This window comes from Phallusia mammillata, chromosome 4 (genome assembly GCF_965637545.1).
Source record: "Phallusia mammillata chromosome 4, kaPhaMamm4.hap1.1, whole genome shotgun sequence".
In the NCBI taxonomy this organism is placed as follows: Eukaryota; Metazoa; Chordata; class Ascidiacea; order Phlebobranchia; family Ascidiidae; genus Phallusia; species Phallusia mammillata.
The window spans coordinates 18,017,025-18,037,674 of NC_137255.1; the positions used below are offsets into that span (position 1 = coordinate 18,017,025).

A 20,650-nucleotide genomic window follows, 5' to 3' on the forward strand; every position below is an offset into this window, starting at 1 on the left:
AAATTAAGCCATTTTTTCCTCTCCAATTCCTCTCTGGGCCGATTTTCCTCCCAGGCATTAAAAATTCCTCCCAAAGTAGCCAAGCGGCACCCTTTTGAGAACCACTGGTCTAACTTATCCTGTTTCGCCTAACGCTGATGCTGACAACATGAAACCAGTTGCACGAAAAAACTACACAACTTTCGGTAGAAATTTTAATGAAAAGTAAGGAATCATCTGGGAACCACAAACGGCGGCGGGGCTCGCGCATTGTTACGTCACACAATGAGCGAAATCCAAACGAGAAAAAGGAGCGCAGCTAAAAGCGCGTCGGAGACAACGGCGTTCGAGTCGTTTTGAGGCATTTTCGGAATAGGTACAAGACAAGTGAAGTCATTATATGACAATGATGTCACCGTCACGTGTGGTCGTGAGGTCGCACAGAAAAGTTTCATTAGGCTGAAGGGAAAAAGTTTTTTTTAAAGGTGAGACTGACGTAGCGAAAGAGATAATCGGTTTTGCTCAAGAAAAAATATCGAAACTATGGCAACACTTTACGTCGATTGTTACTGTTGTTAAAATTCCATTTTTCATTTAAGTGAAAGAAAACGATTAAACGTTCAATAAAGAAAAACTAGCTGTGGGCGTTGCGTAAATTGCCTAACAATGTGATAAAGTCAAAACAAATGCAAATTCTAATACATTTACAACAGTAAATGCGTTTAGGTAAACATTTCGTAACCTAAAACCACTCTAAACGTCGAAAGTACTATTTCCACGAAAATCCAATTTTTTCCTGCTCCTTGATAAAACGACAGCGAAAATCCCACGGTTAATTTAATAACACGGCTGTTGCGTGTAAAACTCGGAATTGTACCACGTAGTTTGGCCAGCAAGTATTCGTGCGCAACAAGCAAGAAACAAGTTTTAGCTTAGCTAACGACCTTCGACATTTGAGCCCCACGAATTTTCCACAATAGCAAACCAAGCGAAAATCCACCACACGTATGATATAAGTCCGCCCGGAGCATTCTGAATTTGCTGTAGCGTCTTCAGCGTCTCCATGGCAACGCATTCAGTAGCCTGTCCGTGCCCAGCACGTTGTGGAGCGTCCCAGGCCGAAAGAACCCTGTCTGCCGCTGGGTGGCGTTGTGAGCATCGAAACGACGGTTGCGACCGACGGAGAATTTCACTTGCGTAGATCCAACACACACACCTACAGTTACAATTGATGTTAAATACCTTGAAGCGTGTGATAGAAAATGCTTCACAAACAAGTATTAATAGAAAATTTATACATTTCAACCGACTGAAGATTTGTGTGAGATCTTTGGTAGTTATAATGTTTCAATACTTACGGTGCCATCTGAAGCGCTCGCACCAACTTTGTTACCAGCCGCGTTCCAACAGACTTCAAAAATCCCGCCAGTTCCTTCATAACTGTGGACTAACTGACCCGTCTAGAAACATAAACAAGCATCTCTATTACCAAAGGTTGGTACAAAGTAGCTACTCTGGCTTTGTTACGTTAATTATAGCATTAAGCACAAGTAATTGATAAGTTGCTTACGTGCGTGCTCCAAATGTGAACGCATTTATCAAAAGAACCGCTGGCAAGCAATCTTCCGTCGGGACTGAATGCTACAGAGTAAACTGGTTCGTGATGTTTGGTGAGTGTGTGGAGGCAAGCGCCCTTTTCAAGCTCCCAAAGGCGAACGGTCGAATCGAACGAGGCACTAAAACAGGACAAAGAGTTTGCTACCAGCTATTCTGTTGACTGTATAGGAATAAATCGTCTGTCAATAGAGGGACATTGTGTGAAAACAGTCAATGTTGTGTTTTTAATTTAAGGGGAAACTACAAACGGTGATTTACCATAGCTTTCCCCAAATGGGACACCAGCACACACAGTAATAAATTCCCAGAAGACATTACAGGCACACTTTTCAAGCCGAAATTATAGCAACTTGGCCATGAGATTGTCTCTTCTATCGCATTGCCAATTCAATACACAACATGGACTATTAAAAGACACTTTTCAGCCATACTATTTACTATCAATGCAGTAGATACACATTTGATACTGACATTGCCCTCATATGCCATTTACTGTATTTATCATCCACAATACATTGAGTCTTTATATAGCTTGATGGAAAACTTTTGCACAATGTAAGGCAGAAAGGAGATTTGCTGCAAAGCACGTTACATCAGTCATAACATGATTACGCAACCTTGTAAGTTGACCTGTAGTGACCTTACAACCATGTAGTAGCAAACTGGACCATTACTTCTTGACAACGCTACGTGGTTTTATGAACGAGCTATAAATTCAGTATCAACACACAGTAGACACATTGTGACGTAATGTCTTTTACAGCGTGATGTAGCAAACGGAAAATGACTGGCGAGCTGCCCTGGGTAAACGTCTTGTTCTGTGCAGGCGCAACGCACGTTCAGAACAAAATAGTAAACGAACATATTTTGAGTTATTGAACTATGCGTTTTAATCCAAACATCTGCAGCAAAAATGACTTTTTCTTAAAATAAAGGGTGCGTTGTGCAAAAAATGCATTTAAATGCCATTAACACAACTATGTTATTGGTAATTTTTTTACAAAAAAAGGAAAGGTTAATTTAAGCAACAATCTAACAGTCCCATGTGGGAAAAATTGACCTTTCAAAAAGTGCGTTAAGTGCACGCCACGGTTTAGCCTTGCAACGCGACTGCTGCTGAAAACAAGAAAAAAAACTTGCATGCAAATAATCTCTCGACTGGCGCTGAGAAATCCCGGAGTTCAGCACACCACAAAACATTGGGTGCGACGCATCGCTTCATCAAACACAACAAGGTCTCAGTTTACGCTAGAATCGCTGCCTTGTCAGCAGAACTCCGCTCGTTATGTAAAAACTAACAAATGATGCAGGGTGCATGCAACAAGCTATTAGCTGTATCCGTTCGTAAAGCGTCAGTTGAAACTTCTGACAACAGACATGTGCAATACGAATTGAATTTAATATATCGTTTGGATGTTTGAAAATTGCAAGGTCTATTACAATGCAACGCAACTATTAACTAATTTGGTAAAAAATGTAGATAAGCCAGGTCACTACGGAAAATCCCAGATATGCACTTAACATCAAAAAATCCTAATTTAAAAATCGTATCTGTGCCAGTTCCGTATGAATATGAACGTCAACGTCTAATGCACTTTCTAACAACCGTTTTTACCCTTCGGTTGTGTAAACAAACAACATTGTATTGCAATCCTATTACACCACGTACAAAGTGGTGTCTAGTGCAACGCCGGTTAAAAAAACAGACAAAGAAGTTTTGTTGCTAGGCACTTACCTTGCCAACATGAGGTTGTGGTTCGGGTTGTTCGAGCCTGGGCCAGCCGGACTCCATTTTATCGTGTAGATTTCTTTGTTGTGCGCACAAAGATCGTGCACAAATGTGTCATGCTTCATTGACCACACCTTAACACACACACAAAATAGATATTAAAGACAGATAAAAATCAATGCGAAATATTGTTCAATTGAGAAATATAGTTCAAAGCCTGCTTATTACTGATGTGCTTTATTTAGGTAGATATTCTACCAATTTGACAAGCATAGGGCAAAACACAGAAAGTTTAACCCTTATCATTGAAGTATGATAAAGGTTATGTGAGATGCCTCAGGGGTTTAACGTCTTGGCTCAGCTTATAGTAAGTCTGACTATCGATCACAACTTCCTTGAACACTCACCTTCAGTGTCATATCATCGGAACATGAGGCAAGTAATGAACCCGACGGATCCCATTTTATTGCGTTTACTTCGTTCTAAAATACAAAAGACGGTACTGTTTATAGAAAAAGGTCACCGAGGCAACAGAGTTCAAACAAGCAAAACTATGAAACTGCAACCTACAGAATGTCCATCAAAGGTCTTTATCGGTCGGTCGTGACCAAGCTTGCAGACGTGTATGCTCATATCCGTCGAACAGGAAGCAAAACATGTATTATTCTGCCAGTCAACGTCCAACGCAGGAGCTAAAACACCAAAAACAATTTAAACACCCACTAGATGTCGGACAGGAGTACAAAAGCCTAACTCCAAACGCCATGTCGCATGACAGGAAATGAATCGTTCAGTCGCCCGCGCTGGTATTGATTACGTAACTGCCGGTTGTTAGCCAACAAGGTTGGATTCTGGCCCTGTGGCCTATTAATGATTAAACGAATTGTGACATGAAATGACCTTTGAAAAGCCCTCGTTTCCATCGAGAGTAGACTTGGCAATGCCCGAAAGGCCATGTTTGTGGTGTTTTCAATTAGCAGAGGTGCTGGTTAGGGTGTGTTGACACAATTGGAAAGTATAACAAATTGCACAATTCAACAAACCAAAGTGGCATGGTACTTAATTATGAGACTGAACTCTGGCCTACAAATGGAAACCTGGTTCAGGATAAACATTTCAAGCTAATTGAATGAAATTCAGTAGGATTGTTTTCAATGTCAATTCAATCTTAAAACCTAAAGTAAAATGATACAACACAACCCAAAACAAGTTGATCTATGAAAATTTAAATTTAAGTACAATTTGTCAGAAGGCAAGTGTGCTGTTTGCAGCTTCTGTTTAGATATCAAGTTAAACAAATGACAGCCTGTTCATCTTGTTCAGATATTGAGATAAACCATCATACCTGAGTGGAAAGGGAACTGTTGTTTGGCAACACCAGTGGTAGCGTCCCATATAATGGTTGTTTTGTCAACGCCAGCACTTAAGATGTAATTTCCTTTCTTGTTCCATTTCAAGGCAAAAATAGGCCCTTTGTGCTGTCCTAGTATATTTTCAAGGTGACCTGAACGCAAAAAGTTTTAAAATTTCCAAACATAAAACTATAATCTGTAGGCCATGTTATAAACTTAACTGGGCAATTTGAACATTATACATGAATGGATAAAATACCAAAAATAGGGCAAAGTTAGTCACGCAATGAATACAATAAGCACTATACTGTCCAGAAGTGTGTCAACAGTCTTACAACAGTTAAAAAAAAATCAGGCCAGTCCAGTTAAACATTTACTTTTTAAGTAAATAGTGTGTGGCAAACTGTTGAGCAATGGCAAACACTATTTAGAAACTTCTGATAGTAGGAGTACCGCAGATAGTTGTACCAATGGTTTCGAAACATTTAAAAAATTTAATGCATATGATACAAGATAGCATAATTTACTCATATAAGTGCATTGCCATAGTCAACACTAAAAAAGCACCATAAAAACAACAATTTAAGACAGCAGGAGGGCACTGGTAATGCCTACACAAAATGTTTTTGAAAAAAAGGCAACATGCATACATATAACAATTAAGTAACTTACCATTTGTTCCCCACAATCTGGCATAGCCATCATATGAACCAGTAGCAAGTAATGTTCCATCACACTAAACAAGATAAAAAGAAAACGTTTATGTTTAATGACAGACCAACACCCATGTAACTGTACCCTAACATTTCATTTAACTACCAGTGGACCAACCCACCCAAGGCAAAAACTAAGTGAAATTTCACTTTCAATAGCATATAGTAGACAAAAATAATCTTGCACAAAGACCAATATTGCCTGACAAAACATAACCTGAAATACTAAAAACTTCAATAGCAAGTTAGGTAAGCAAATTGTCCCTTAAAACAACTTTCATATTATGCTTCTTATCTCTCTAGCCTATCGAATAAGGGTATACATTTTGTAACAACGTTTTAATACATACATTCCAGTCAAGTGAGGTTACATCCTTGTTGCTAGGAACCTCCTGGTTACCGTCCTTTATGCAATGTCTTAGGACAAGTTGCTGGGGTATCGTGCTAGGAGTAGAGGTGGAGGTAACGGCATCTTCTTTAAGATTCCATATACGGGCAGTGGAATCACCCGACCTGCAGTTATAACAGAGGATGGTTAACACATCTTAGTGTTGATAAACCTGAAATACACATGTACATACATTGTACATATAACTTGGATCAATTCTTATAAAATCATAAAGTGTGTTTCACCCTTTTCCTACTTTCCTACATGTTTTCTTAAGCTTTTAGTAAAGAATTTGTTGTTTAGACAATAACAAAGAAATTCATCACACCAAAAACGTTAACAAAAGTCAAGAAGTTCATTTTGAAACTTTAGTTTGGGCCTCAAGACAGCTTTGTGAAAAAAGAAACAGTATGCTGCCTGGGCTATAAGTAGATACAATTTCATGCTGGCAAAAACAGCTGCCGAAAAGTCAATATCCTACCCTGATGCCAGTAAGTCCTGTGTGGGATTCCATGCACAAATAAAGACTTCAGAGTCATGTCCTCGTAAAACAGTTGAGTTGTTAAACGACAACTTGATATCATTTTGACTTGAGTCAACTTCCATTGGCTCATTGCCATCAGGCTGTTGTACAATACCACTACTTGCATTTGTTGCTGCAAAAGCGTACACATGGGTGAGCGTTTGTAGGTTAGAAGCTGCACAATCCAGTTTTTAACGACCCTTAACTCGACCACAACTTGGAAATTCAGTCATTACTTCACTACTAAGCTTTGGCACAGAAAAAAAGAACATTAATTTAATGTTTGGCAAACCCTTTTAACAGTTTGAAAAGTAAACAGACAGAAACAAAGGTATAAAAAATTAAACAAACAACCTCAATGTAAGTATTGGTGCTACTGTTTACCACTATGTAAACAAACAAAAACAGTTTGAGCATTATTTACTTTCAGCTTAAAAACCAACACAACTGATCAGTTATAAACAGAAAAAGCAGTACTAAAAGAGGAAGGACCTATGGCTCTTACCATGTATAGTGTGGTCTCCATTGGTCTGTGGTTCCTGTTGCTTCATATTTGTGGTTGAAGTTGCCGCAGTTACCACAGTCGTTGTCATTAATGCTGTGCTATTACTTGGAGAAGTACAGACTGTCAATGGCAATGAACTGGGTGGCAATGAATTGTTCACTGACAAAACGTTTGTGGCAGGATTATCTCCATTGTTTTGCTGTAACTTTTCTTCAGCATTCAATTGTTTTTCTTGTTCCTTTTTAAGTTTTAGTGCAGCCATTTTCTCTCGCAGTTGTTGCTGTTTTGCTAAAACAACGTCTGGCATTACGGCATCAATCAATGACAAACTCTCACTAAAGCGGCCTTCAAACATCATGCCATCCTGAAAAAACAAAAGAAATATTGTAGATTATTGTTCCAAAAGAGAAAATGTTCACTTAAAAGGGTAACATTATACAACATTGTAAAAGTGTTTGGCAAACTGCAACACAGTATTATAGTGCACAATTTATATGTTTAGTTTCAACACCTCATAGAGATTGTGTTCTTATAAAATATAAAATGCATGGGTTTGGGACATTTCTAGGAAGTAAAGGAAAATTTTACAGTATTGTCTATCCATGCACAGCCATACTTTCTTAAACAAAGACTCTGAACCACCATCCCTAGTTTAGAACTATAAAAGATAAACTGTACCCCCAGGTTTGATTAAAACACTCATCCAACTTCTAGATATACCCACAAAAACATGCCAAAATTGGGTTGAGAATGTCTGTTTAAAAGCATTAAATAAAAGTGGTAAATAGTCCACTGACTGTTGTTATTCAAACACTATGACACATGGCACCATACCTCATTGATGCTTATTTCGGCTTCAACATATTGAAGGCCTTTTTGTATTATGGAAATGAGTGCAGCTGGTGGGACTAGGGCACCATTGATGTTTGACTGGCTTATATGAGACTCCAAGCCAAAAACAAAAGCACTGTGCTGAAAGCCTGTAAAAACAAACATAACAAGAACTGAGTATTTTGATTACACACCATTAAAATGCTTTTTTTATTTTGGCATCATCACACATCTAAACGCATGTGCTGCTAGTAGCAAATTTGATAACAAGCTTTTGGGGCAAAATACACATATGCAATTGACACCCACATAAGTCCTAACATGTGGCTGGGAGGTGGAAGCTTTCTAGATTTGGAGGACACAACATGTGTTATTACATTACTGCAGATTTCAACTAACACATTAATCTGAATTTTAGAATTCTGTTGTGACAAGCAGAAATATGCACATCCACATTCATGAATTGTTATGGTTTGGCTACATATAATTGTTACATAAATCATTTTAAACACAAGATAAAGCATTACTTAAAGACAATTTCTATCACAAGCAACATTACAAACCTACCTGACTCCTGTAGATATCTGTACACCAGAAAGTTAACTTCATCTGAGGTAATACTCATTTTTCTGTGATACACTTAGCAGCATGGATTAGCTGTTTTCATTTGAATACTTCCAAGTTGTTTAAGTCCACAGTAAACCTTTATGTTGTATGATACATATCCAAAAGCATGAACAATCATTTAACAGTCAACACTTGTTCTAGCTGAAATTGCCTGCAAGGGTTGTTACATGAAACTGTAGAGTAAAGATGTGTGATGCTGACAGGCAAGGCATTAAAAGCAAGTCATGCAAGTCACAAAGGGAGAGTCGAAATTTATTTTACAAACAATACACAAATACAAAAATCTATACTTTTTTAATTTGCTTAATTTGTGTGGCAGTTGTCTTCGATTTTAATGCATATATTTTCAAGGGACATATTAAACACTCCACAAAAATATAAACCAAAACAGCTTTTAATGATACAATCTCCCATGTAAAGGGGGAGGAATTTGCGGTTGGTTTAAGAAGGTGTTTTGTCCATATATGTAGTTTTTATGTCAACGTTGCGGAACGGCTGTAGCAACAAGGTCATATGGTGCACGCCGATACCGTGTTTCCACGGGGTACTCATGCGCAACAACAGCCACTCACGTAGACTCTTTACCATTACGACCCCCGACGCGTCGATATTTCCTATGCGCCGCGAGCGCAAGGCAGGACCATTTGAGCGCGGGGTGTTTCTTTCACAATTGCGCACACACACCACCATAAACAAGCATCAACGTGGCACATGCTATGTGGGTCGGACCATTCAAAAACCCCACCACAGCAGGCCTGACACCAAAGCAAGGCATTTCTCGAAGGCTAGGACAGTTTTCCCGTTCCAATCAAATCTGTTCTAGAGCAAGAGCTTGTTATGTGCACGTGACCTTATGTTGTTTATCTAACAAAAATATTCCTAACCCTACATTTTTCAACAATTCTGGTTGCTGTAGTGTTAATCACCATTGATTTGTCAACACTATCTAAATTTGCATTAATTTGAGGTAGGTATGTACTTTTTCGTGCGAATAAATGTATAAAAGTAACACGTAACTTCTAACTAAGATAGGTTACAATACCAATCACATTCAGACCGAACAATAGAATATTACACACCATACATTTTTAACATTTTAGCCGAACAAAACAAAACATAAAACAATAAATCAAAATCTTAACAAAACCTTTGTTCAACTCTCTTGTGTCGTGCTGAAGATAGTCAAAAAAACAAGGATGCTTTATATCCACAGAACGAAATCCATACATCCGGTTTGCTTTATTATTATGACTTTTCACAAAACATATCGAACAAAATCCAAATAAACTCGGCACTAACGCCAATCAACTAATGCTCCATAACCTACTGTTTGTCAGCATAGGACTACTGGTTGTCATCCACACGACGAAGCACTCACCACGGCACCAGCCATGTGTGCCCCTATTCGACTCGATTCCATTGTTATGAATGTTTTTTCGCAAAAATCTGGTCTTGTGAAACAGTATTAAAAACACTTCCCAAATCCTTTCGTATTCATAGCATGTTAATACATGTACTTGCCTAAATACGTAGACATACAACTTAAATCGTTAGATTGAAATATAAGGTTGAAATACCAATGTGGTCAGCTCTTACTAAGCAATAAAGAGAAAGAAGAGCTTGCTCCATCTCACTCGGTAAAGAAATCCTCCTTCGGTGTGTGATAAACACGTCTGGAACAGAGCGCACACACACGCTTGCACACAATCTTGTTCACAAGCGCAAAACCGTTCGCACACTCATGCGGATCAATGCGAATAGCGCTATTGCGTCACAGCGATTTTTTGCCTTTTTTACTACAAAGCGCGCAGCGGTTCGCCATAAGCTTTGTTCTTTTAAAAACGGACACGACCACTGAGAAGCGTCGGGGTGCTCTTTTGCAAACACTAAAAGAAAACAAAGAACGCTTCGGCACCCCACTACATGGTCGCACCTAGAAAACAAAACTACCAACGTGTCACACTCGAAGTGGCCTGACAAGGCATTTTTTAAGGCTCGTTACAATGGCTGAAAATTCGACTGGAAGATACGCCCCAATGTTGAAGGCATATTAAGCTGCTTATGTCATGGCACATTTGCCGTAGATTCCACGAACATAGCCTACCTCTATTTTATGTTTTGAGATCGTAATTACTGATGCTTCGAACCTGGTACAAAGGCTCAGGCCGAAAATGAACTACAGCTGATACCTGGAAGGGTTTTTTAAAAAAACTTGCAGTCAATACTGATCTCATTTATTGTAGTCGATACACCTTTTCGACATACAGTGCATACTGGACAAAGTAATAATGTTTGGAAAAGTATTTTGTGGAGACCATGAATAGTTTAGTTTACTATTATGGTTTAACATTATCACAGTGAATTTCAAAATACAATTTTCATACATAATAACAGTTGGGTTTCTAACTACTTCAAAAAACGGTCCTTTGAAATCGAACAAAAAATAGCATTAGTAGGCCTACCTTGTTATGTTGTGACACAGGCACAGGCCAAAATCGTTACAATCAGGTTGCTAAATAAAGTTTCCGTTTTAATTACTTCACTTAACATGTAACAAATAGGTTAAAAGTAGATAGGATTTTCTGGTGTTAGAAATGTGTTTGTGTGGGCAAACTTAGCAGCCCAGTTCACTACCATTAAAAAATACCACCTTCACAGCGCAAACAATTCTCGGCAGTAAGTACGACGGGCGCAAATGCTTGGGTTTGGTGAGTGTGTGCGTTTGCGTTTGCGCCTTATCAGTAAACCGTTGGACAACCGCGCAACCGGTTTTGTGTGTGCTTGCACGTTCGCTGTTGCTGGAACTGTAGCCTACTGCACGTGGTTGGAAGACAGGATAATGCCTGTTTACTTTATATAGTACCATCTGTTAGAGATGTGAGGAAGAGAAATTTTTCAACTTCGACAACTACATATTTTGTTGTGTTTCCTCTCCCATGGATGTACAAGGAAACGTTGAACACTGAAATACCCTGTTGTTAGGCAGTGACATTGTCCTACTCATCTTTAAGTTTTCTAGCACAAATTGTCGCTGCGTTTAATCAACATCCGTCTTTACCAATTACCATTAAGGACTGGCAGTCATAGGAAGCTATTACAAAGGACGTGTCAGAATAGGGTGTGTGTGCCGTGATAAGGTGCAAGCGCGGGCAAATCATTGTAAGCAACGTATCTTGTGACGTATGTGCTAAATGGCGAGGTGCTATTCGTCACATAAAACGGCGTTTGTGGCCAGTCTCGTTGTAGCGGTGCACAAAATTGTCAAGTTCACCAGATCATATAAACTTCGGTATTTTCTGTTTACAGGACGGATCGCATTGGAAAACGATCTTTTGCAAGTTTTGTTGTATGTCATGACTCAGCTGGTTTCCGGATAGTAGATGTGAAAACGGAAACATGCCGCTCCCAAACACAGCGTTTTTGTTTGCCCAGCCACATTTTTGTCAAAGTTGACTGTTTCACAACCGGAATTGTAAACCGTTTTTTTGATATATTGTGTCTTTTCAGTCATAATTCTACCAACTTATGCAATTTGTGCCTAACCAACCATTGTTGCGACGACAATAAGGATGTTTAATAATCTTTTTAGTCGACTACATTAAGAACTTTAATTAGATAAGAAGAAAATTGGCCAAATCATTCTCACCACGGCCAAATTGACTAAAAGCGCCCGAGGCTGTGGCATGTTTTTCCATTTCGCTTCATTTTAGACCAGTTGAGCAAGACTGGAAATTTGATAATGTGGTTAAGTGTTAAAAATAACAACTGTATTGTGATAGCAGCGATTAATAGTGGGCTATAACACCTTCTGTGTTTTTAGCACAAACAAGAAACTATGGTATTTAAACTGATCGAACGAGACGTTTGTTGCATATTCTTTTTCAAGAAAACATTGTTGATGACATTAGATCAGTGTTTTCAAACCTCTACGAAGGGACTCGACACCTTGTCGTTGGTGTAGGGGCTTACAATCACTAAGATCGAGTCCAACCCGGTACCCAAACGGCAATGCGCCATCCTGGGTACACGTCTCTGAGTTTTGGAGACGTGGAAATCATGCGACAATTTATAGTGTTTTCAAACATATATTGTAAAGTGCTGCTATAAGCATTTATCAAATAGGGCGCCTGTAGGCCAAGTACGAGAAAGCTCAACAGGCGGTTAAATGTGAGGAACTACCAGCGTCTGCTTCGTTCCTTCCTGCAACAAAGTCCAACGTGAGTGTTCTTTCTGACGTAATACGGCTCCGAGCCATCCCGCTCTTTCTTTTATTCATCCTGTTTCTTTCTTTATGGGTGCCGCCTGTTTTGTTGCCTTTTTCTCGTCCTTGTCCAACCAGCCTGTTAGCGCCGTGTCATCGTAGACGCAGCCTTCATTCAGCAATTCCGAGTCTAAAAATAACGTGACCGACAAATATGCGGCGACTGCGCGTTCTGCTTACTGGGCGCGTAGCCCCTTTGCACGATTTGTTGCCTACATTCTCAGATATTCCTTTTTGTTTCGTATGTATTTTTTGACGTATTTAAAAATTATTCCTCCCTTAACATTTATGTAATTTATGTTAACTGAATAAACCATATACACGTGTATTGGTCTTTTTTAACTTTAGTGAACGCACTGAATAGTTTTAGTAACAGTATCGCAGATAATGCTAACAGACTGTAAGAAGACGCTTTTTTTTGATTTGTCTCGTGTCTTGTAGCACGATCGAGTTTCAAGCCGATTTTTGGTCCAGGTACTTGTTGTGGTGAAACTTAATACTATCCGTATCCCGATCCAACTATGGGACAAGCGGTTTTGTTAACATTTCAGACAAAAACTCTGCCTTTATTGACTTTTCTCTTTGTTGTTCGCGTGGAAATCCGGTTTGTCGACCAACTGTCTATTGGTTAAACTTTACAAACTGTACTCCTTTCTTGCTTCAACTGACCCATGGAACAATTTAACAATCCACATTTTTAAGATAAAAGCATTTTGTTGCATTTGCCCATTCAAAACTGTAACGTTGCACAAGATGTTATTTCTTGTCTTGTGCATAAATCGCTCACTTGTTAACATTATTGTAGTTAAGCTGGTATGCACTCTTCTATTTGATTGGTACTGTTACGTTGTATGACAATAACAGTGTGAAAGCTACTTCTTACACTCATTACGATTTACTTTGACATGTTTGCATTGAAGTTTTTGAACAGCTGATTCATGTTAAAAACATATGTTTTTACATGAAAAAAGAACTTAGGAGTTTGCTTTCAGCAACTTTAGAAATCTTACCACCAACAAACCATTTTTGCGCGATACAACAGCGACCTCCTCGGGTAACTTAGCTGCAGATATTTCACCGCTGTACAAGGCTATATAATTTTGTGGAAAATAACTGTCTCTATGCTGGTTTTGATTGTATTCTTATGCTATATTGTTTTGATTTTATCTAAAAAAAAAACAAGCAAGACGTATCATAACAATACCTGTCATCAGTATCATTATATAATATTTTTTATTATTATTTTATGTCATGTTAAAATTATTACTCCTAAACATATGTATTATATAGGGCACCTTTGGAGCAAAACATTTCCAGACATGTGTTGCACGAAACTTTGTTATTTGTTCTTTAGAACTAATTATGTCGCTTTTAACTAATGGCGCAACGTGTTAATGCGCCCCTTTAGTTAAAAAATAGTTTTTACGAAATGCCTTTCTCTTTTGGTAAGCACTTAATGTAAAGCGGCAGGTCCTGAGTTACCGTTGATACACAAAAATAACAATCAAAATGAAACGCGCTTATGACGTCATAACCACCCTCCCGCATTACTTGTTTAAGCTATTTGCAACAAGGTAAATGATGTGGTTTAAATCATTTTTGCTACATGTTTGAACATTTTTTAGTGATTGTTTTATGTAAAATATTAGTATTTATAATTAAAACAAGTATAAACCAACGAGATAGTCCTTGTCGGATATTAAAGTGTAAATAATTAGGCTTTTCAGTGTTTGACATCAGACAAAATTATTAAACAATATATTTCCGTTCGAATGTGTGGCAAATATCAATAATTTAATTGATCAAAGGTTTTTTTCTGTACTTAATGGTGACCAATGTGGGCTCTTTAGCTAAAATCAAAATTCCTAATTTTATCCAATGTGGATTTAATTCAGTAAAATTGCACATAACATTTTGTGCATATTGACTGCATAAGATGTGAATATTTGTTATGGCTTGTTTGAGATTTTTACTGGTCACTTTTAACTTGAATAGCAATGTTACATAAAACACTGTTGCATTTTTTTTATTTTGCAGCAAATTAAAATGCAGTACATAGTTGTTAAAAAATGTTACACAAAATTAAATTACAGTATAGAACACAACAGAATCAAACTTGTAAAAGATAAATTAATGTCTTTCATTTTGCAAATAAGAACATTTGTTCTCGTTGAATGAATGCTGGTACCACCACATGCAATGTTAAACTATTTTGCAATTTACTGTTGGCCAAACATAAAGAAAATAATCCAGAAACTTTCAAAGTTGGTTTCAAATTTCCTAATTAATATGATGTCAATCTTATAATAGCAGTAAAATTTGTAGATTGTTTACTTTTAGGCTTTCTCTTAAAGACTTAAATCAATTCAATTCACCATAGTATACATATCATAAAATGTCTAGTTTGGTTGGCTTGAGTTTTTGTGTTTGGGTAAAATAGTGGTAGAGCATATTTGTAGTTCTTGGGTCACATGCAAACAGCAAGCATCCTGGCAATGACAAAAACAAAGGAAACATTTCAAAGTAGAACTGATGCCAAAGACTGCAACGTTTGACTGGAACTGTACTTGTCACACTTGTATCACCGATCCTGTGGTTGGATCAATTTGGAGGTTTATCTGAATTGCAAGAATTTTTCATTTTTAAATTGGGAATTGTTTGTTTAAATGTAACAATTTTGCATTTCAAAACTGTATAATAAACCGATTTAGATGTCCTTTATCACTGACTTTTGGTATTTGGCCAAAAGTGCTTTCCTTGTGGAGATTTGATAAGTTGTGGCAATGACAGTTGGTTGGCATCCAGCAGGTATATGATAGGCCTACCATATTCCCATCCCCCAAAAGAAGGACACAATTTTAAAAAGAACATGAAAAAATACTTTAAGGCTCCCCAAAAATAAAAGCTTCCGAAATTAGACGGTATACAATAGTTTGGATAAAGTTTATAACTATTATCACGCCACAACACTAAAATAAGCTTGCATTTTCAAAAAACGTAAAACCTGTGTTCTTCAAAAAATCAGCTGAAGATGTATATTTGGGTGTTTTCAAAGGTATGATTGTCACATTTGTATTTGGTAAATCAGAAATTCCAGGAGGACATTTGGGCTCTTTTTCTTGTCCTCAGAGGACAACTTGGTTTTTGTTAAAAAAGAGGACGTATGGTAGGCATAACTATATGAGATAATAGATTCATGATAAATAGAAAGTATCTGTTCTCCCTGTAAATCTCACATTTATAGAGCTAAATCAAAGTTAGGTGGTGACATGTATTATTGGAATTAGGATATGACTGGCATGCATAAGCTTTCATGAAATAGGGCTATACACAGATTTACCACAAGTATATAGTGACGTAGTTGGACAGGACACAACAGGTTTGTTTAACAGCAGCACTCCTGCATGTACAGAAAGGTCTTAAAACAAACATTTTTACTTGAAAATAATGCAGTAATCACAAAAATATTACTTGTAACTTACCACTAGCAGGCTACAATTTAAAATTGTAGAATCGACTACTGTAAGCTGTAATTAGGCGTATCACAGCATTTAAAGAAATGGACTGCGATGTTTTAAGCATAAAATTTCGAAAACCACAAGCAAAAAGGATTTGCTGACTTTTTAAAAATAACTTACCAGCCGTTGCAATACATTTACCTCTAATTTGCTACAGCGAATAACCTCGACAGGGGTCACGCACAAAAAGGATGGCATCTTTAAACACACAACTGATAACTTTCGCTCAATAACTAATTTAGGAGTTTAACCGGGCTCAAAAAACACCAGTTTTAGTATTTCGCGCCAAATTCGTTAATTTCTTCTTGACAACGGTAACTCAGGACCTGCCGCTTTACATTAAGTGCTTACCTTCTCTTTTACGACGCAAGATCAGTGAGGCGTTACATTTTTTATTTATTATGGGGAAGGCTATGTTTCATACAATAGCATGGCAAACTATGTTGAAGTTTGTTGTTTAAGCCAGTGCAAATAGCAAAGGTGCGAAATTATAATCCACTTGCATGTAATCATATTATTATTAACTCATATTATTAGTGTTTTGTAAAGTTTACTTGTGATACAATGTTTTGTGTTAAACCTTTTTTTTTAACTGTTTTTGTGTGTTAATTAAATGACAAAAAAACTAGCTTTGTAGAAAACGAGCGAGAAATATATTGTTGTAGGTGTGAAGTGGCCAGGTGTGTGCGTAAATATTTAATGGAACTAAATGCGCTAACCAGGTAAAATCCGAGCCACGAGCTGTTTGGTGTGAAGTACGGCCATACCTTTATTCGGGTCGTCAGCAGACAGCGCATCATTTTACGACAGCATTTCCATTGACGTCAACACAGTCATGTGACTAGCAGTGGGTAAAACGCTTTGTGGGTCAGAAAGACAGAGAAGTGACGGCAGCCATTTTAGCTGTAGGGCTGTTGGTAGCATATGTCAGTTTACAGTTTGTTTTTCCTGCTTGCTCGTGTGTAAGCGATTTGGTAACTAAAATACTTGGGTTGTGTATATGTTTAGAATTATGTAGTTAAAACCTATTGTGAGAAAAAAGCTGGAGAAATTTAAGTAAACCTTCGACTGGTTTTCTATTTTGAAAAGAATCACTCCAGTTGCCTGTTTTTATATTAGAGGGGTATGCATTTTTGTACGGTTGTTGAAATTGTGATGAGTCTACTGGTTTGTTTTATCCTATGTAAAGAAACACGATTTCTTCACTAAAATGTACACAAAAAACGTTGGGGATGTTTTAAATAGGCAAATGTTGTTGACAATGTATCTTAGTGTGAACGCTCTATTCGTTTAAATTAAATCGCGAGTTTACTTGTTGTTCACGAACAAAAGCAATACAGCTAGTTTTCAAAAAGTTTCCGATAACATACCGAACATGACAACTGCCTCAAGCAATACTGACCGCGTGAAAGTTCCGCATTCTTTTGTAGCCGACGTTTACCTGTTCAAGTTGACTATTTTTTTGTTGTAACATGCTACTAGTCCAGCAAAGTAGTGTTAGAATTTGGTGGATACGGCATTTAACGTTTTATGACTACATTATAATGACTAACAGGTCGTACTATGGAAAGTTCCTCATTCTCTTGTAGCCAACATTTGATATTGCTAGTTGACTCTTTTTTATGTTGAAAATAAAACATGCTAATGGTGCTATTAGTCCATCATGTTATTGTAGGAATTTGGGTGATGCGGTATGTAACGTTGTATGACTACAATATAATGAATAACAGATCGTACACTGGAAAGTTCCGCGTTCTCTTGTAGTCAACTTTTTTTCTAGTTTACTTTTTTATGTTCTAACAGGCTGCTTGTCCAGCATGTTAATGTAAGAATTCAGCGGCATGTAACGTTATACCTAAAGTTTTACGACTTATTTTTTGCCACAGGTATTTGCTATAATAACCTATTGTTGTGTCGGAGCATATGGAAACCAAACCAACCCAGCCTCCTGCCTACACCGCTGCGGAGGGTCCACCGCAAACGCAATACAACACTCCTGCTCAATATGGAATGCAAGGTGGCGCTCCTCCACCCCCACCAGGATACGCGCCCGTGGCTACAACGCAATATGTACAGCAACCAGGAGGTCCCCCTCCTCCGCCGAATTTCGTGCAGCAGCCAGGAGTTGTCGTAGTGACCCATCAACCAATCAAATTGCATTCAAGGTATCCAGTTTTGGTCACGTGCCAGCATTGTCACCAGGCCGTGACAACACAGCCTCGTTCTGAAGTTGGTACCATTACATGGCTCGCTTGCGGTGCTATGATATTGTTCGGGTTCTGGTTGGGTTGCTGTTTAATCCCGTTCTGCATTCCTGACCTGCAAGACACCTACCACGAGTGCCCTAATTGCAAACAGACCATCGACGTTTACAGGCCGCTGTAAAGATGTTGAGCGAATATATTTTAAAGCCTACGTTTATTATACGTTGGTACTTGTAACACAAGTTATATTGTACAAACGAAATCTGTAATATACTGCTGTTGTTTACCTACGAATACAAAATCAACAAACGTACCAGCTGTTCGTCGTTTGTTGCAAAACTCCATCACTATTGCACTATAGTTACATTTCCTCTTCATTACTGGTGTATACGTTGTTTGATGATGCTTGTGATCGATGTTGTGTACATACGCCCTTCGCGGCAATTGCTCATGTTTTTATCAGTAGTCTGTTTCGTAGCATTCATTGTAATAAACACCTGAATGGTCCACTTTTCGTTGGCACCAACAACAGATTTACGTATTTCTATCATTTTATTAGATGTTAGATCCGTAGACTACAAAAGTGCACATTTGTGTCGAAATGTATGTAAGTCTTCAGCGTCAAGCAGTGCTTTATGGCACAATTTCAGGTAACACACGAAGGAGGTTGAAATTATTCGTGCCTGCTGTTTACGAATGACACTCCACTCACGTAGTAAAATAGTGTTTGTGGGGTAGGTAGGAGTTTCATTTTTGTGATACACACATTTAGCTTGGGGAAAATGCTAAAGCTGCGGTATGGACACAATAAATGTTCGGAAACTGGAATCTGAAAGATTGTAAGATTCTTTATCAGAACCTGCAAGTTTTATAGTCATACAGAAACGCGGTACCGTAAAATTGGCCGAACTGGATGCAGAAGTGTTCGTATACGCTTAAAAAAAACTATTTATAATTGTCGAGAAAACAGCAGGATATCTGCAAGACGCTTCCTGATCGTAGTTAAATACGGATAACAGTCACGCGACGTAACGTATACATTAAACAAATAACCATAGCACCGCCCAAAAACACAAAGTTCTAGCTCTAGTACAGGGGTCTCAAACTCTCAAAGGCCGCACTGTCGAAACATTTGTTACAATGCAACATGACAACAAAAATATTGCATCACTAAAAAGTAAAATCTTGATTAATGCCATTACCTACATTCAAAAATAATAATTAATAAAAACAGATAAACAATCGTTACAATGCAGCAAAGTAAAAGAACCAACTTTGCTTTATTGCCTTGTGTGAGAACAATGGCATACAAAGACGCAAAAATCGCAATTGCTGATTACAAAGAAGGCTTATTTCGATCATTCTATTAAAACGTTGCCAATACCACTAGTAGAGAATGATTGAATCTGTGAATCATGTCAACTCACTGGCTAGACAGAGTATTCCGCCTGAATAAAATACATAACTTCTAAAACAGTGGTCGTCAACCTATGGGTCGCGACCCCAAGTGGGGTCGCCTAAACTTTTTCTGGGGTCGCGAAATGTCGCCGAATTTAATTTAGCGCATTTTAAAATTGATTACAGAAAATGAAACTAATATTATGTTCTTTTAGATCGCAACTTTTGCTCTTGTTTTGTAGCACAGCTTGCTACCTCCTGTTGCAATTAAATCGTGGTAGTGGAAAAACACAAAATGCCTTTATCGCGCAACAATGGGTTTCGACAACGTGTATTATGACTCAACACTATACGTTCGTATTATTTAAGGTGACACCAGAACGAGTGAATAGTTATTTATGCAACGTACCCAACGTACCCAACTATGCCAAATTTTTCTAATCCCGTTTTTAACCACGTGGCTGTGTGAAGCAGGATTTAGTGCAATGAGTGTATTAAAAACGAAACATCGTAATCGATTGGAAGTGGAGCATGACATGCGGTTAAGCTTGTGCAAAGTCAAGCCGTGGCTTCAAAAACTTGTGGACAGTATACAGGCGCAACCATCTCACTAACAGTGCAAATTAAATGTTGAACAATCTGACAAGTTTGTGTTCCGAAAATTGGATTTATGTCTTAAATGAAACGCCTTAAAAACTTTTTTCGTAATACTTTTGTATCGCCATATTTGTTTGTAATTATGTACAGTTTGTGTAATTGTTCTTTCGGTTCAGCATTACTAAAAACATTTTTTTTTGAAAAAAATGGGGTCGCATGTAAATTCTGATTTCATTTTCCCTTAAATTGGGGTCGCCTATAAAAAAGGTTGAAGACCACTGTTCTAAAAGTTACTTCGCGGGTCGCACAAAAACTCTTGGAGGGCCACAGCGGCCCGCGAGCCGCGTGTTTGAGAACCCTGCTCTAGTACAATTTGTTATCCTGATTAACGTGACAAACGATCCCGGT

General features: G+C 38.0%; 2 protein-coding genes and 1 long non-coding RNA gene across 3 annotated transcripts; 1 reads left to right on the plus strand and 2 right to left on the minus strand.

The window, feature by feature from the left end:
• Window positions 1-180: 180 nt before the first annotated feature.
• Window positions 181-9,811, minus strand: LOC145225159 (F-box-like/WD repeat-containing protein TBL1XR1). Its single transcript, XM_080091827.1, has 13 exons — window positions 8,205-9,811; window positions 7,641-7,786; window positions 6,807-7,170; window positions 6,260-6,434; window positions 5,741-5,903; window positions 5,350-5,413; window positions 4,671-4,829; window positions 3,896-4,017; window positions 3,733-3,807; window positions 3,332-3,459; window positions 1,550-1,715; window positions 1,338-1,439; window positions 181-1,195 (listed from the first exon to the last, which is right to left on the minus strand). The coding sequence occupies exons 1-13, from the start codon at window positions 8,260-8,262 to the stop codon at window positions 1,169-1,171; spliced, it is 1,749 nt and encodes a 582-aa protein (XP_079947953.1). The 5' UTR covers window positions 8,263-9,811; the 3' UTR covers window positions 181-1,168.
• Window positions 9,812-14,536: 4,725 nt separating this feature from the next.
• LOC145225161 (uncharacterized) lies at window positions 14,537-15,523 on the minus strand. The gene is made up of 2 exons (XR_013859821.1): window positions 15,255-15,523; window positions 14,537-15,143 (listed from the first exon to the last, which is right to left on the minus strand). It is a non-coding gene; the product is annotated as an uncharacterized LOC145225161 (long non-coding RNA).
• A 2,279-nt stretch (window positions 15,524-17,802) lies between these two features.
• LOC145225160 (lipopolysaccharide-induced tumor necrosis factor-alpha factor homolog) lies at window positions 17,803-18,780 on the plus strand. The gene has a single exon (XM_080091828.1). The coding sequence runs from the start codon at window positions 17,967-17,969 to the stop codon at window positions 18,426-18,428; it is 462 nt and encodes a 153-aa protein (XP_079947954.1). The 5' UTR covers window positions 17,803-17,966; the 3' UTR covers window positions 18,429-18,780.
• Window positions 18,781-20,650: the final 1,870 nt, after the last annotated feature.